General features: G+C 42.6%; 1 protein-coding gene across 2 annotated transcripts; it reads right to left on the bottom strand.

The window, feature by feature from the left end:
- Nucleotides 1–5,239: 5,239 nt before the first annotated feature.
- Nucleotides 5,240–11,041, bottom strand: LOC311142921 (nuclear pore glycoprotein p62-like). 2 transcript variants are annotated; one of them, XM_084178666.1, is made up of 13 exons: nt 10,929–11,041; nt 10,256–10,522; nt 9,329–9,723; nt 9,120–9,203; nt 8,873–8,959; nt 8,601–8,729; nt 8,316–8,439; nt 8,011–8,155; nt 7,815–7,864; nt 7,377–7,511; nt 7,160–7,271; nt 6,679–6,745; nt 5,240–6,571 (listed from the first exon to the last, which is right to left on the bottom strand). In XM_084178666.1, the coding sequence occupies exons 2-13, from the start codon at nt 10,516–10,518 to the stop codon at nt 6,480–6,482; spliced, it is 1,683 nt and encodes a 560-aa protein (XP_084034792.1). In that variant the 5' UTR covers nt 10,519–10,522; nt 10,929–11,041; the 3' UTR covers nt 5,240–6,479. The 2 variants fall into 2 exon arrangements, with proteins under 2 accessions (XP_084034792.1, XP_084034793.1); XM_084178667.1 differs by having other exon boundaries at nt 8,316–8,412.
- Between the last annotated feature and the right edge of the window lie 4,155 nt (nt 11,042–15,196).

Genomic DNA, 15,196 nt, shown 5'->3' with positions numbered 1-15,196 from the left:
TATGACCAGAGAAAGTGAAATATTCCTCGATATTTAAATAGACGCGACGAGCTGCTAATCATAATAAAAACGCACTATCAATACACTTGGCTACTCATTCATTGCAGCTGCAGAGCAAGTGGAAGTAGGGAGAAGCGCGTTTTTATGTTTTGTAATAGTGTTGAATAAAAACAGTGACTGTGCTGAATAAAAACATTGACGTGAATTCACTCATAAAAACAGCAGCTCTTTGCTGTTTTCTTTGACAGTGTCTCTCTGGTCATGGTTTTGAAAGTTATGAAATCTCACATAGGCTAGTATCAAACTTTGCTGTGGCTGTGGTTGTGATTTGAGCTAACCGATTGGTCAGCGCAGTAGGCACACTCCATTTAGCCACAGACCTCCCAGTCTGCCGGATATGCAGAGTTAGTATTTTCAGACAAATTAAATGGTTCAAAATGGGAACACTTTGCCTACCCGGTGCGCAGGGCTTCTGAATCAAGTGCACCAACCGCCAACAGTGCAACACAAATATAAAAAAAGGAGTGCACTCCTTTATGCCTTTTTTATTTGGCTTTTCTACAGAAATGTTTGGTGATCAACTAGGAATGCCTTGAAGAGTGTGCAAAGCTGTCATCAATGCAAAGGGTGGCTACTTTGAAGAATCTCAAATATAAAATACATTTATATTTGTTTAACCCTTTTTTGGTTAATACATGATTCCATATCTGTTATTTCATAGTTTTGATGTCTTCACTATTATTCTACAATGTAGAAAATAGTAAAAATAAAGATAAACTCTGGAATGAGTAGGTGTGTCCAAACTTTTGACTGGTACAGTAACAGTCAAAAGTTTGGACACGCCTACTCATTCAAGGGTTTTTCTTTATTTTTACTATTTCTATGAAATATGTAAGTTGAAAGCACTGTATGTGTGAGTATCCTTAAACTTGCCAACAGACAAAGAGCTATGAATAGATCAGAGGTTCACCAACCAGGGCCCCGATTGGCTTGGCAACAGTAGAAAGGCGTGATGTGTAATGAGGAACGTTTCTTTCGTTTCTTTGGGACCATCTGGCGACGTCCTGGCTGATACCCAGAAATGTTCTCGCAACGTTCCCATGAAACGTGTTTATCTTACGTTCTGAGAACATGGTAACCATGTTCTGTGTATTCTTTGTGGAACGTTGCTGGAATATTGTCCTAACCCTCAGAAAACTGGACACATTAATGTTCTTGCAACGTTCCCATGAAACGTGTCTAGAACATTAATATTGGATATTCTGAGAACATGGTAACCCCGTTCTGGGTATGTTCTGTTTGACATTATGGAAATGTTCTCCTAACTCTAATGCCAAATCATACTAAAAAGGTTCTCAGAAGGTTTTTGCTAACATAAATAGAACGTTCCCCTATCTAACAGAAAACTGGACACCCAAACATTAGGGGAACATTACGCATAACATTATAAAAGCATTCTCTCTCCTTAGAATTGTTTGCTGGGTAGTAACTACATCACATAACAGATAATGATGTGTGTGTTTGCTGTATGTGTTCCTCATTGAGAGAGCCACTTTTCTGGTGAGGGCCACTAGCTATTGAAACAGCTTTGCTGAGTAGCTGATGGTTGGAAATGTAGGAAATTGTGTTATTTCTTGTGGTCATGTAATGTTTGTGTTACAGGTAATCTCTCATTATCAGTGCAAAGAGCAGCGTGATGCTCACCGCTTTGAGAAGATCAGCAACATCAAACAGTTTAAGCTCAGTTGTACAGTTGAAGTCGGAAGTTTAGATCTTAGCCAAATACATTTAAACTCAGTTTTTCACAATTCCTGACATTTAATCCTAGTAAAAATTCCCTGTTTTAGGTCAGTTAGGATCACCACTTTATTTTAAGAATGTGACATGTCAGAATAATAGTAGAGAGAATTATTTCTTTCAGCTTTTATTTCTTTCATCACATTCCCAGTGGGTCAGAAGTTCACATACACTCGATTAGTATTTGGTAGCATTGCCTTTAAATTGTTTAACTTGGGTCAAACGTTTCGGGTAGTCTTCCACAAGCTTCCCACAATAAGTTGGGTGAATTTTGGCCCATTCCTCCAGACAGAGCTGGTGTTACTGAGTCAGGTTTGTAGGCCTCCTTGCTCGCACACGCTTTTTCAGTTCTACCCACACATTTTCTATAGGATTGAGGTCAGAGCTTTGTGACGGCCACTCCAATACCTTGACTTTGTTGTCCTTAAGCCATTTTGCCACAACTTTGGAAGTATGCTTGGGGTCATTGTCCATTTGGAAGACTCATTTGCGACCAAGCTTTAACTTCCTGACTGATGTCTTGAGATGTTGCTTCAATATATCCACATAATTTTCCTTCCTCATGATGCCATCTATTTTGTGAAGTGCACCAGTCCCTCCTGCAGCAAAGCACCCCCACAGCATGATGCTGCCACCCCCGTGCTTCACAGTTGGGGTGGTGTTCTTCGGCTTGCAAGCATCCCCCTTTTTCCTCCAAACATAACAATGGTCATTATGGCCAAAACTTTACATTTTTGTTTCATCAGACCAGAAGACATTTCTCCAAAAAGTATGATCTTTGTCCCCATGTGCAGTTGCAAACCGTAGTCTTGCTTTTTTATGGTTTTTTTTGGAGCAGTGGCTTCTTCCTTGCTGAGCAGCCTTTCAGGTTATGTTGATATAGGACTCGTTTGATTGTGGATATAGATACTTTTGTACCTGTTTCCTCCAGCATCTTCACAAGGTCCTTTGCTGTTGTTCTGGGATTGATTTGCACGTTTCGCACCAAAGTACGTTCATCTCTAGGAGACAGAACGCGTCTCTTTCCTGAGCGGTATGACGGCTGCGTGGTCCCATGGTGTTTATACTTGCGTACTATTGTTTGTACAGATGAACGTAATACCTTCAGGCGTTTGGAAATTGCTCCCAAGGATGAACCAGATTTGTGGAGGTCTACAAAAAAATGTCTGAGGTCTTGGCTGATTTCTTTTGATTTTCCCATGATGTCAAGCAAAGAGGCACTGAGGTTGAAGGTAGGCCTTGAAATACATCCACAGGTACACCTCCAATTGACTCAAATTATGTCAATTAGCCTATCAGAAGCTTCTAAAGCCATGACATCATTTTCTGGAATTTTCCAAGCTGTTTAAAGGCACAGTCAACTTAGTGTATGTAAACTTCTGACCCACTGGAATTGTGATACAGAGAATTATAAGTGAAATAATCTGTCTGTAAACAATTGTTGGAAAAATTACTTGTGTCATGCACAAAGTAGATGTCCTAACCGACTTGCCAAAACTATAGTTTGTTAACAAGAAATGTGTGGAGTGGTTGAAAAATGAGTTTTAATGACTCCAACCTAAGTGTATTTAAACTTCCGACTTCAACTGTTGGTGAGGTCATCCTCCAGAAGGAACATGTCTCTGTGGCGACCCTACTGCGTTTAGACCTGGTATCTCTCTTTGGTGTTTTCATAATGCAGTACTTTGTGTCGTTTGCAGTAAATTGGCAGCCTCCTTCCAGAGTATGGAGGTGAGGAACTCCACTTCATCGACATTTTCACCTCTAATACATATGTTATGGTGATCATGTCGGACCCCTCCATACGTAAGTAAAGCCATTATTATTCCCCTTGACAAGGACTTGTTTTTGTACATGAGAAAATACATGACACTCTGTATAATGTTCTCTCTCTACTTATAGCCTCTGCAGCCAGCCACGCTCATTAACATCCGCAACGCCAGGAAACACTTTAGAGAAGCTGGAGCGTGTGGATGGACCCAAGCACAGCCTGCACATGCGTATGCGCTAGGAACTGCATCTGGCCCAGAGGGTGCTTGCTGAACCAATCAGTCCACAGACAGTAAACTACAGGCTGTGGTCCAGCCCAATGATTTATATAGACTAGTTATATATACAGTGCATTCGGAAAGTATTCAGACCCCTTTACTTTTTCCACATTTTGTTACGTTATAGCCTTTTTCTAAAATGGCTGTAACATAATGACAAAGCAAAAACCGATTTTTGTTGTTGAAAAAATGAAAATATAACATTTACATAAGTATTCAGACCCTTTACTCAGTACTTTGTTGAAGCACCTTCAACAGCGATTACAGCCTCGAGTCTTCTTGGGTATGACGCTACAAGATTGGCACACCTGTATTTGGGGAGTTTCTCCCATTTTTCTCTGCAGATCCTCTCAAGCTCTGTCAGGTTGGATGGGGCGTGTCGCTGCACAGCTATTTTCAGGTCTCTCCAGAGATGTTCGATCGGGTTCAAGTCCGGGCCACTCAAGAACATTCAGAGACTTGTCCCAAAGCCACTCCTACGTTGTCTTGGCTGTCTGCTTAGGGTAGTTGTCCTGTTGGAAGGTGAACCTTCGCCCCAGTCTGAGGTCCTGAGTGCTCTGGAGCAGGTTTTCATCAAGGATCTCTTTGTACTTTGCTCCTTTCATCTTCCCCTCGATCCTGACTAGTGTTCCAGTCCCCACAGCGTGATGCTGCCACCACCATGCTTCACCGCTGGGATGGTGCCAGGTTTCCTCCAGACGTGACGCTTGGCATTCAGGCCAAAGAGTTCAATCTTGGTTTCATCAGACCAGAGAATCTTGTTTCTCATGGTCTGAGAGTCTTAAGGTGCCTTTTGGCAAACTCCAAGCGGGCTGCTATGTGCCTTTTACTGAGGAGTGGCTTCCGTCTGGCCACTCTACCATAAAGGCCTGATTGGTGGAGTGCTGCAGAGATGGCTGTCCTTCTGAAAGGTTCTCCCATCTCCACAGAGGAACTCTGGAGCTCTGTCAGAGTGACCATCGGGTTCTTGGTCACCTCCCTGACCAAGGCCTTTCTCTCCCGTTTGCTCAGTTTGGCTGGGCGGCCAGCTCTAGGAAGAGTCTTGGTGGTTCCAAACTTATTCTATTTAAGAATGATGAAGGCCACTGTGTTCTTAGGGACCTTCAAAGCTGCAGACATTTTCTGGTACCCTTCCCCAGATCTGTGCCTCGACACAATTCTGTCTCAGAGCTCTACGGATAATTATTCTACCTCGTGGATTGGTTTTTGCTCTGACATGCACTGTCAACTGTGTGCCCTTATAAAGACAGGTGTGTTCCTTTCAAAATCTTGTCCAATCAATTGAACTTACCACAGGTGGACTCCAATCAAGTTGTAGAAACATCAAGGATGATTAATGGAAACAGGATGCACCTGAGATCAATTTCGAGTCTCATAGCAAAGGGTCTGAATACTTATGTAAATAAGGTATGTTTTTAATTTTTATACATTTGCTTTAAAAAAAATCGGAAAAACATTTTGCTCGTCATTATGGGGTATTGTGTGTAGATTGAGGGGGAAAAATAATTTCATCCATTTTAGAATAAGGCTGTAACGTAACAAAATTTGGAAAAAGGGAAGGAGTCTGAATACTTTCCGAATGCACAGTGTGTGTAGACACTGACAGGGGGCACTGTTTTTAAGTCACCGCTCCTCAATCTTGCACTCCCCCACCATTTCAAAAAAATATTTTGGAAGCTATATTTGTTTTTGCCACGTTTATTCTATTACAGATACCTTAATATAACGTATCATTAAAAAAAGTAGTCCCCACTACAACAAATACTTTACATGTAATCTTTGAAACATCTAATTGAAATACTGTGGAATTCCATTGATTCCTATGGAGGACTGCCAATATGGCTGACCGGTGGCTTCAAAGCCTCTCATTGGCCAGTAATCTATCAAATGCTAATTTTACTGTTAGGGGATACCAACGCTTGGTTTGTCACAAAATGATATGCACAGTATTATTAGGAAATAAATTATTTTCTGCTTTGCATAGTCACTTGACTATCTTTACAATGATCTGCCGTTGTCGAGGCTAGTGTATGTTCCTATGTGGATGTGATGAATTATTGTAGTCAAGGCTTTGATGCTGAATTCTATAAATGCTTTGAGGTGATAGGAACTGGTGGGGGAGGGATATGAGTGTGCGCTCAACAAATACAGTATCTCACACTGAACAAAACATGTTGTGCAGACTTTAAATCTGGAATTGTGCATTCATTACTTTCTTGAACGGCCAAATAAATGTGGTGTTGGTTAATTGAGGCTCGATTTAATCCATAGCACTGAAGACCTGCATTCACGGTAAATGCTGCATATGTCGACTCAATCGGAAATTACCTTTAAATTGCTCTACAGCGCTGATCTTTAGTGTACTGGACTGAATCGACCCCTAAATCATATTAGAGCACAATATGTGACGCATTATTCTTTACTCAAAGAATGTATTATTTGCCCATCACCGGTGTGGAAATTTGGGAAGTACATATCTAAAACCCTAGCTTGGAGTATTTTTCTATAAAATCACAATTGATGCATTAAGCACATCTTTATCATAACTCCTCAAATCTTCATTGCATTCAAAAATAAACTAGCATAATGCACATATTCACAATATCCTTTTCTGAGACATTACAATTCTCCAAGTCAATCAAATGTTATACGAAAAGTCTTCTCCTGCTCTTTGCGTCGGTTGTCGCAGAGTTTGGACACATCCTCCACCCTTCTCTGTAGAAGCACTGAGGAAAGACAGGGAGATATTACAGAGTTAATATGGATTGAAGGGTCAAGTTAGTTGTGGAAGTTGTTTACTCAAGCTTCTCCAGACCATAGGTTAAATACTGACCGGAGTTCTGGTCAATCCATTGCAGAGAGTCCATGTGGGCATTGAGAATTTTACAGATCTGCTGAAGCTAAAGAGGAAAAGTGACAGCATAACTAATTATTCAATTCCTCCTCGCTAAATTAACCAACCAAGGGTGTATTCATTACAGGTAAAAATAGTTACAGAAATGTGCTGTATTTTCAAAAAAGTATATTCCTAGTTATACAGTATGTACACATCACTTAAATTACCTCATACCCTTGCACATAGACTCTGTATTAATGAGCACATTGTACTGGTACCCCTTGTATAGTCAAGTTACCGTTACTTATTGTGTATCTATTATTACTTGTTTACTTTTCTATTATTTCTCTATTTTCTTTCTCTGCATTGTTGGGAAGGGCCCATAAGTAAGTACTCCACACATGTTGTTTACAAAGCATGTGACATAACATTTTATTTAGAATAACGGTAGAAATATATATAAAATATTTTCTCTCACCGGGTCACTGGTATCAGCTGGCCCACTAGATGTGTTCAGGTGTTCAATGATTTCCTTGAGATCTTGGGACATCCTCTTCAGCTGGGCATCCACGTTCTCTGCAAGCTTGTACCTTCAGAAAGAGAACGCATAAAGATGAAATATCACAACCATATAGTCATGACTCAGTTCTCACTGTGCATTGGTTCTCACTCAAAGCCCTTTGGTAAAACCTTACGTTCTCTCGCGTTCCTCGTCTGCGTTCTGCATGTAGATTGTTCCACTCTGTTCTTTGACAGACTCCTCCAGCGGGGACAGCAGGTCCTCCAGCTCCTTCTGTTGTGACAGGATGAAGTCCAGCTCCTGGTCCAGCCTGGGATGGGTTAGAGAGCAGAAACACAAGTTCATCCAATAACTTTGACACAATAGTAACACAATGACTACTTATCACAGATAAAGGACAGAATTCGGAATTTACATTTTTGTCATTTAGCAGACGCTCTTATCCAGAGCGACTTACAGTTAAGTGAGTGCATACATTTTTCATACTGGCCCCCCATGGGAATCGAACCCACAACCCTGGCATTGCAAGCGCCATGCTCTACCAACTGAGCTATAGGAGGGACGAATCTGGTGTATCAAATACTGTATTAGAAATAAACCGGTTAACTCCTACCTTCTTTGGTCCAGTTTCACCTTCTCCATCTCCCTGTGCAGTGATGTGATCTGTAACAACGAGATGAACATCCTCTTTTAAAATCTGCCATGAAGAGACCCCGAAGTTCAATTGAAGGCCATTTCATGATTAAAACAAATAGCATTGCCTAGATTCTAGTGGTGCAGTGATCACGAGAAGTGCCATGTCTGTTTACCTTCTCTCCGTTCTCCACCAGCATGCGGTCCCAGGCGTTGACCTGGGTAGCCTGCTGTAAGAAGTGCCTCTCCTGGTCCTCTAGCTCTAGACTCCACTTGTTGATGAGACCCTCTAGTTGGGCGTAGGACATCACTGGAGGAGCACTGTAGAGGGGGAGTAAGGGGACAGTTTCACATTGAAACGACTAGGTTTACGAGTAGATAAGGATGTATTTAGAGAAATGCAAAGGTTGAGGATACAGATGCAGTGAGCTATTGCAGTGAGTTGTTGTAATGAACTGGGCTAGGCTGAACCCTGCAGTACCTTGCTGTAACAGTAGTGATGGTTGTGGCTACTCCAGTGATGGGGGCCGTTGCACCGATGCCAGTGGCGCCCGCAGGTTTCATACCCAGTGAAAAACCTGTTGTAGTGCCAGTGGTAGGGGCAGCTAAAACATTAAAACCATTACAGTGAAGAATTCCTCAATACGACAAGAATTAATCAATGACAAATAAGCCCAGTTACAGAATTTTGCATAAACAAGCAACAATATCAAGCTCTAGTTATTCCAATAACCCTGTATGATGTAACAGTGAACCAGTACGGTACCTGTGCCAGCTGGGGCGGTGGTGGTGGCAGTGACTGCTCCCAGGGGTTTGAGCATAAAGCCCAGGGTACTTCCTGCTGTCGATGTGGCAGCCGGGGCAGTAGGGGTGGCTGAGGTGGGGGCAGCACCCACTGATCAGGAGAGAGTACGGGTAACAGACAAGGAAATTAATGCCACCACAGAATGTCAGAAAGACCATTTCACCTTAGTTATTATGAGTTAGTTGCTGACACTAGATATTTCAGGCAAGAGTTAGGGGATAAAACTCCCAAACCTGTGACTGCTGCTGCTGGTAGAGCAAAGAGCGAAGAACCTAATGAGGTCTGGGTAGCCGGGGTAGTTACAGCGGGGGCTGGAGTAGCTTTAGAGAAAGAAAACTAGATCAACTTGATATTAGTTGAAAAACAGGCACACATATGCCCATTCAAAGATAGCACATTTTCAAACATTTTTTGTTCTCCAATGTCAGCTATTCATTTGATTAATGACACATGCCAAATGTCTCTGACTCCCCCATTTACCTGAAGGTTTGACGCCAAACGCAAATCCTCCACCCTGGGTTGTGGTTGGTGCAGCTGTTGAGGCCGGGGCCACAGAGTTCAGACCTGAGGAAAATAAAATACAATCATTCAGGATGCACAAAACACATTTATGTAAAGTAATCATGTAATTTACAGTACGTTACCCATGATCTGATCAACTGAGCTGACTAGAAGCGCAGAAAACTCACCTGTGGGTTGGTTTCCCAGGGAGAGGGTTGCAGGGGCGCTGTTCCCAAATGAGAAGCCCCCTCCTGGGGTTACAGCAGGGGCTGGGGTGGCCTGGACCTTGGCTGCACCAATACTAAACCCACCTCCCATCATTTGGGTGGATGCAGCAGGAGTTCCTAAAGAGAGCCCACCGGCTGCTGCTGGTTGGGCCTGAGTTTGCGCAACAGGGGCTCCAAGCCCCCCTGCGTTCCCGAAGCTGAACCCCCCTCCTGTGGGGACAGCAGTGGTTTGTGTGGCAAAACCCCCACCATGTCCAAAGCCTGCCCCAGAGGTGGGGGTTGCCATCCCCATAGTTAGCCCAGTCGGTTCTGGTTGAGAGGCTGGTGTGCCCAGATTGAGTTTAGCAGTGGGAGTACTTGAGATAAAAGTAAGAGAAAATAATGCATTAGAAAATCTACATTACAATCCTATTAAAAGCTTCCTGGCTATCCAGACTCCTTGTTCAGGCCAAACGCTACGCCACGCCCACAGACGTTAGTTTCTTCTCCGCAATGAGTCTGGATCTGAGAACCTCCCCGACCCTTCATTGAATGCGAACACATTCAGGGCCGTCTGAATGGTCCAGAAACTGATTGGTTGGGCTACATCCGGAAAACACGTGGGTAAGGCGGCAGTTTGAATATTGATCATTGGCTTTGATTGGTTAGCGACGATCCAATCACTGATAACTGTTTCGTATAACACCCCTTGTTCCCCTCATCACCAAAACCGACTTCAAAGATTGCAGTCTTAGACTAAAGTATGTAGCAAACGACAGAGCAGCGGAATAATTGAGAGAGTTGTCAGGCTAACTAAAAGCTAAACAGGCAACAACCTACCTAAGATTAATATAACAGTGCTATAACTATCCAAACATCCATGTAAATTACATAATCCAATGCACCCACCCAAAAGAGAAGCCTCCTCCTGCAGGAGTACTGCTCTGTGTAGGGTTCCCAAAGCTGAATGCTCCAGTTGAGTTTGTAGTGTTCGGGGGGGCAGCTGCTGGGGCCTGGGCAGGATTGGGGGGTCCAAAAGAGAAGCCACCACCTGGAGCTGCAGGTGCGGCACTTGCAATCCCAAAGCCTGTGACTGGGGCAGCTGTGGTTTTGGGAGCTCCAAAGCTGAATCCAGTATTGGACGCTTGTCCAAAGTTGAATCCCCCACTCATTGTCCTATATAGGAAGGAGGACACAAATTAGAGATTAATACAATGTCATTACATCGTACCGATGGCGTTGCAAGCGCCATGCTCTACCAACTGAGCTACAGGGGACTTCTTTGACTTAGCTAGTTAAGATAGGCAGCAAGCTAACTAGACTAGTTCAGCTGTTTAACTACAATATGATAATCTATTTTTACACTGACCATATTTATAAATAGCCATTCTGGGAGAACTGTAGCTAAACTATAGCAAGTTAGCGTACTTAGCTAACTAACGTTAACGTTCAATGACTAACTAGCTAGCAAGCTAACGTTAGCTAGCTCGCTACCAAAATACGAACGCGATAGCAAGGTAGTGAACAAAACGCAATATTATATTGTAATACTACCAGCTAAACAACTGTACAATTACCATACCTCCCCTCTTCTTCCGACAAGAGATGAAATTGAAAAACGAACGCTATATGCGCGCACTATGAATGAGCGGTTTTCTTAATTGCGGAGGCAACATCGCTGTGTAACTAAGAACTTCCGGGTAAAGGATTTTTGGAATCCTTCATAATAAGAGTCCCTTCCTGTATACTTTGTAAATGAATTAGGGCGAAAATGTTGGCAAATTTGCACAATTATCGATATATTTTACAATACTTACCATACAAAGAAAAATTTAAAGTATTTCTATGAGATATGTGATATGTTTATTTCTTATCTAAATGGTCAACAATGTGTAGTGTCGAGTCAATGTTGCTAATTATTGCTGTTAAACAAAGGAGTCCGCTTATACTGAACTTTGATCATAAGTTTTATTCATATCACAAGATTTCAGCATAAGTGTACAGATGTATATAGCATCCGGAGAGCAGTGGTTCCCAAATTGCAATGTCTGCTCTGCTCTTCTTCGTTTTTACCCAGTATATATAATCTTCCCCAAAATATGGGTGGCTCCCTCTACTGTCCAATCCCCTGTCTACAACACACAGACTTCTCTGTCCTATGTGGCGTCACACTAAAACAATTCCCTCTGACACTAAATAAACATCCTCTCAGGTTCCACTTAAAACCATTAACAAAGTCATAATCTTAATACACTACAAATGTTTTTTGTGTTTGTACTCCTATCATTTATTGCACCACACACCCTTTTATGTACGTTGTGTCGCAGTAAAAGGGGTCCATACTACTCAGGAGCACTTGTAGTTTCCAAATCCAGAGTTTACACCCAGAGGAGCGTTGCTGCTCATTTTGCGGCCCGTAAAGAGTGACCAAGCAGTTTACATGCACTACGTTTTTTCATATTGGTCATACATATTGCAGCATACACAATTCCCTGTACGCTGTGTCGTTCCCTGTACGTTGTGTCGCAGTAAAATGGGGTCCATTCTACTCCGGAGCACCTTTAATTTCCAAATCGACTGGTACTGTGGATTTGTGCAGTCGCAAAAACCATCAAGCGCTATGATGAAACTGGCTCTCATGAGGACCGCCATAGGAAAGGAAGACCCAGAGTTACCTCTGCTGCAGAGGATAAGTTCATTAGAGTTACCAGCCTCAGAAATTGCAGCCCAAATAAGTGCTTCACAGAGTTCAAGTAACAGACACATCTCAACATCAACTGTTCAGAGGAGACTGCGTGAATCAGGCCTTCATGGTCGAATAGCTGCAAAGAAACCACTACTAAAGGACACCAATAAGAAGAAGATACTTTCTTGGGCCAAGAAACACGAGCTATGGACATTAGACCGGTGGAAATCTGTCCTTTGGTCTGGAGTCCAAATTGGAGATTTTTGGTTCCAACTGCTGTGTCTTTGTGAGATGCAGTGTAGGTGAACGGATGATCTCTGCATGTGTAGTTCCCACGTGAAGCATGGAGGAGGAGGTGTGATGGTGCTTTGCTGGTGACCAGTGGCGGCTCCTGAAAAAATTCTCAGGGGGGGCAATTTTTCTGATGATTTAGGTGACCTACACACATTTTAAAAAAGATATGTCCAGCAACAACATGAAGACAGGGGCAGCATATAAGTCAATACCAGAAGCATTTATTGACTGATCTCAAAAGTGTTGGCTTACCAGGGTTGGTGGAGCCCTCAGTTTCATCTTTGCCTCGCAAAGCTAACTCAAACACTCCGCAAAACTTCACACACTGGATTAGCCGGCTGAGGATGTGGCGGTTCTTGCTAATGTCGTAGTAAATATATTTGTTATAGTGAATATGGAATATGATATGTTGAGTAAAATGTTGTGCTAAGATCTATTTAGGTCAGGAGCTGGTTATAAGTTCTGTTCCTATCCAATAACAATGGACAAAAGGGTCCTATCTTGTCAGCCTTGTCAGCAGGTGGCCAAGGACAACACCCACGCCATAGGCCTCTCAGTTCTTCCAACTCACGAGTTCTTGCTCTGAGGACACACACACACACACACACAAACACACACACACACACATCATCACTGTTAAACACACACACACACACACACACACACACACACACACATCATCACTGTTAAACACACACACACACACACACAAAAATCCCCTCTCTTAGGCTGAACATTTGAAGACAGAGAACCCGACTCAGAGCCAATGCAACAGTGACAGTAGCCTGGAGGGGACCTCGCCCAACTCATCAGGACCAATCAGAAGATCAGAACTACTAGATTCAACCTACTTCATTTATTGCATAAAATGTCTGCACAGTGCACACAATGTTTCGGGGCTCTCTTCAGATAATAATAATAATAATAATAATAATATGCCATTTAGCAGACGCTTTTATCCAAAGCGACTTACAGTCATGCGTGCATACATTTTTGTGTATGGGTGGTCCCGGGGATCGAACCCACTACCTTGGCGTTACAAGCGCCGTGCTCTACCAGCTGAGCTACAGAAAGTGGATACTCATGGATGCGCATCGCAATTGTAAAATGTCAACACAATTGGAGACACCACGTCATTTTTGGAGACATGTTATTGACAGTAAACTATTGTAGATGCGACTGCTAACTAAATAAAACATTTTAGCTGGCTAGCTAATCATCTTAGCTAAATGTGGGGCAAACAATTCAGTTATTTACCGTTAATTTGAGGGATTGGGGTGAAAGAAATCGAGTTACATAGTGATACTTTACGATATACTGTATTGACAATATCGCAATATTTTAGCGCTAGTTGGCTGTACCTGCACCAAAACACCATTATTGTTCCTTCATAGCTTGTTCTCAATCTTTTCACATTGGGAGCCAATTTGTTTTCAGCACTTTTATTTCCATGACTGATCAAAACTCGTTCTCATGGCTTTCTGATCCCTCTGCAACAGACATATGGTGCGCAATAAAATCACAGTATCGAATCGCAATACGTATAGAATCATGAGACTCGCAATGCATATATCTTATCGTGAGGTTCCTGGCAATTCCCAGCCCAAGTTCATTTGCCACAACAAATCTCTTCGCTAGCAAACGCGATGTCTTCTCCAAAACGGCAATGTGTCTCCAGCAATGTTTACTTTTTTGACGTTCTATGGCATCTCCACTTTCCAAGCATATATGACCACATGTAATATTTTGGTAAGTGATGCAAATAGTGAACTATGTAGGGCCAGGATGTAAAATATATGTAGCTGCAGCAATTTCTCTTATCTGATATGGTAAGTAATGGGGCTTAATGTATAGCTCCCTAAGAGTTTGACGAACGGGTCCGTGCACGCGATTCCAGATATCTTTACCTCTGAATAAACTGCCTTTATTATACCATATCCACCCTGTCCAAAGTCTCTACTTGGTCTCAGTTCTCCAGTAAACTTGTGATTATCAACACTAACCTCATCGTTGTGGCGGCGGACAGCTAGCCTGTATCCCTCATCCAGTTGAGTGGCAATGTTATTTTTTCGTTCGTACCAATTTTTGGAAAATCCTCGGGTGTAGGACTTTCCGCCTTTAGTAGAAACCTGTTGAATTATTAAATTTGGTCTGGGAGGTCCTAATTGTTTCGTTGCCAATTTATCTTCATTTGTTCGCCGACAAAAAGGAACTTCTTTCAAAGACACAATCCGCTCTTTTCTTAGTTACGTTCATGGTTACGTTACGTATGACGAAAGCGCGTAAGTGCAAGCCCTCAGACACCAATAGAAATTGTATTGAAAGCTCTGAAATTTGAAAAAAATAGATTTTACATGGGAGTCTATGACAGACTTCTGGGCGATTTTCAACCTGACTGAAATCGCCCCAAAAGGGGGGGTGGCCATTTGAAGCAATTGGACATTTAGTGGCAGTGTGGCACTGTGGCAGATCAGACGTCTAGATTACAACACTGATAACTACTGTTGCCGTGATATAATTGATTAGAAAAAAAATCCCTTCCTTTTCCCGTTTGGCAGTGCGTCGCCCATATCGCCCTATTGAACAGGCCGCCCCTGCTGGTGACACTGTTTGTGATTTATTTAGAATTCAAGGCACACTTAACCAGCATGGCTACCACAGCATTCTGCAGCGATACGCCATCCCATCTGGTTTGTACTTAGTGGGACAATCATTTGTTTTTCAACAGGACAATGACCCAACACACCTCCAGGCTGTGTAAGGGCTATTTGACCAAGAAGGAGAGTGATGGAGTGCTGCATCAGATGTCCTGGCCTCCACAATCCCCCGACCTCAACCCAATTGAGATGGTTTGGGATGAGTTCGACCAC

The sequence above is a fragment of the Coregonus lavaretus genome (genome assembly GCF_964263955.1).
Source record: "Coregonus lavaretus genome assembly, chromosome: 15".
NCBI classification, from domain to species: Eukaryota; Metazoa; Chordata; class Actinopteri; order Salmoniformes; family Salmonidae; genus Coregonus; species Coregonus lavaretus.
This window is presented reverse-complemented; position numbering and strand designations above follow the sequence as displayed.

Bases quoted from the DNA above. Each gene is read 5' to 3' on its own strand.
- LOC311142921 (XM_084178666.1), bottom strand. From the start codon at position 10,518: ATGAGTGGGGGATTCAACTTTGGACAAGCGTCCAATACTGGATTCAGC. The intron at 8,730-8,872 runs GTTTGGGAGTTT...TCTCCTGATCAG, and splicing joins ACCAGCAGCAGCAGTCACAG to TGGGTGCTGCCCCCACCTCA. The intron at 8,440-8,600 runs GTACCGTACTGG...TTAATGTTTTAG, and splicing joins CACCGCCCCAGCTGGCACAG to CTGCCCCTACCACTGGCACT.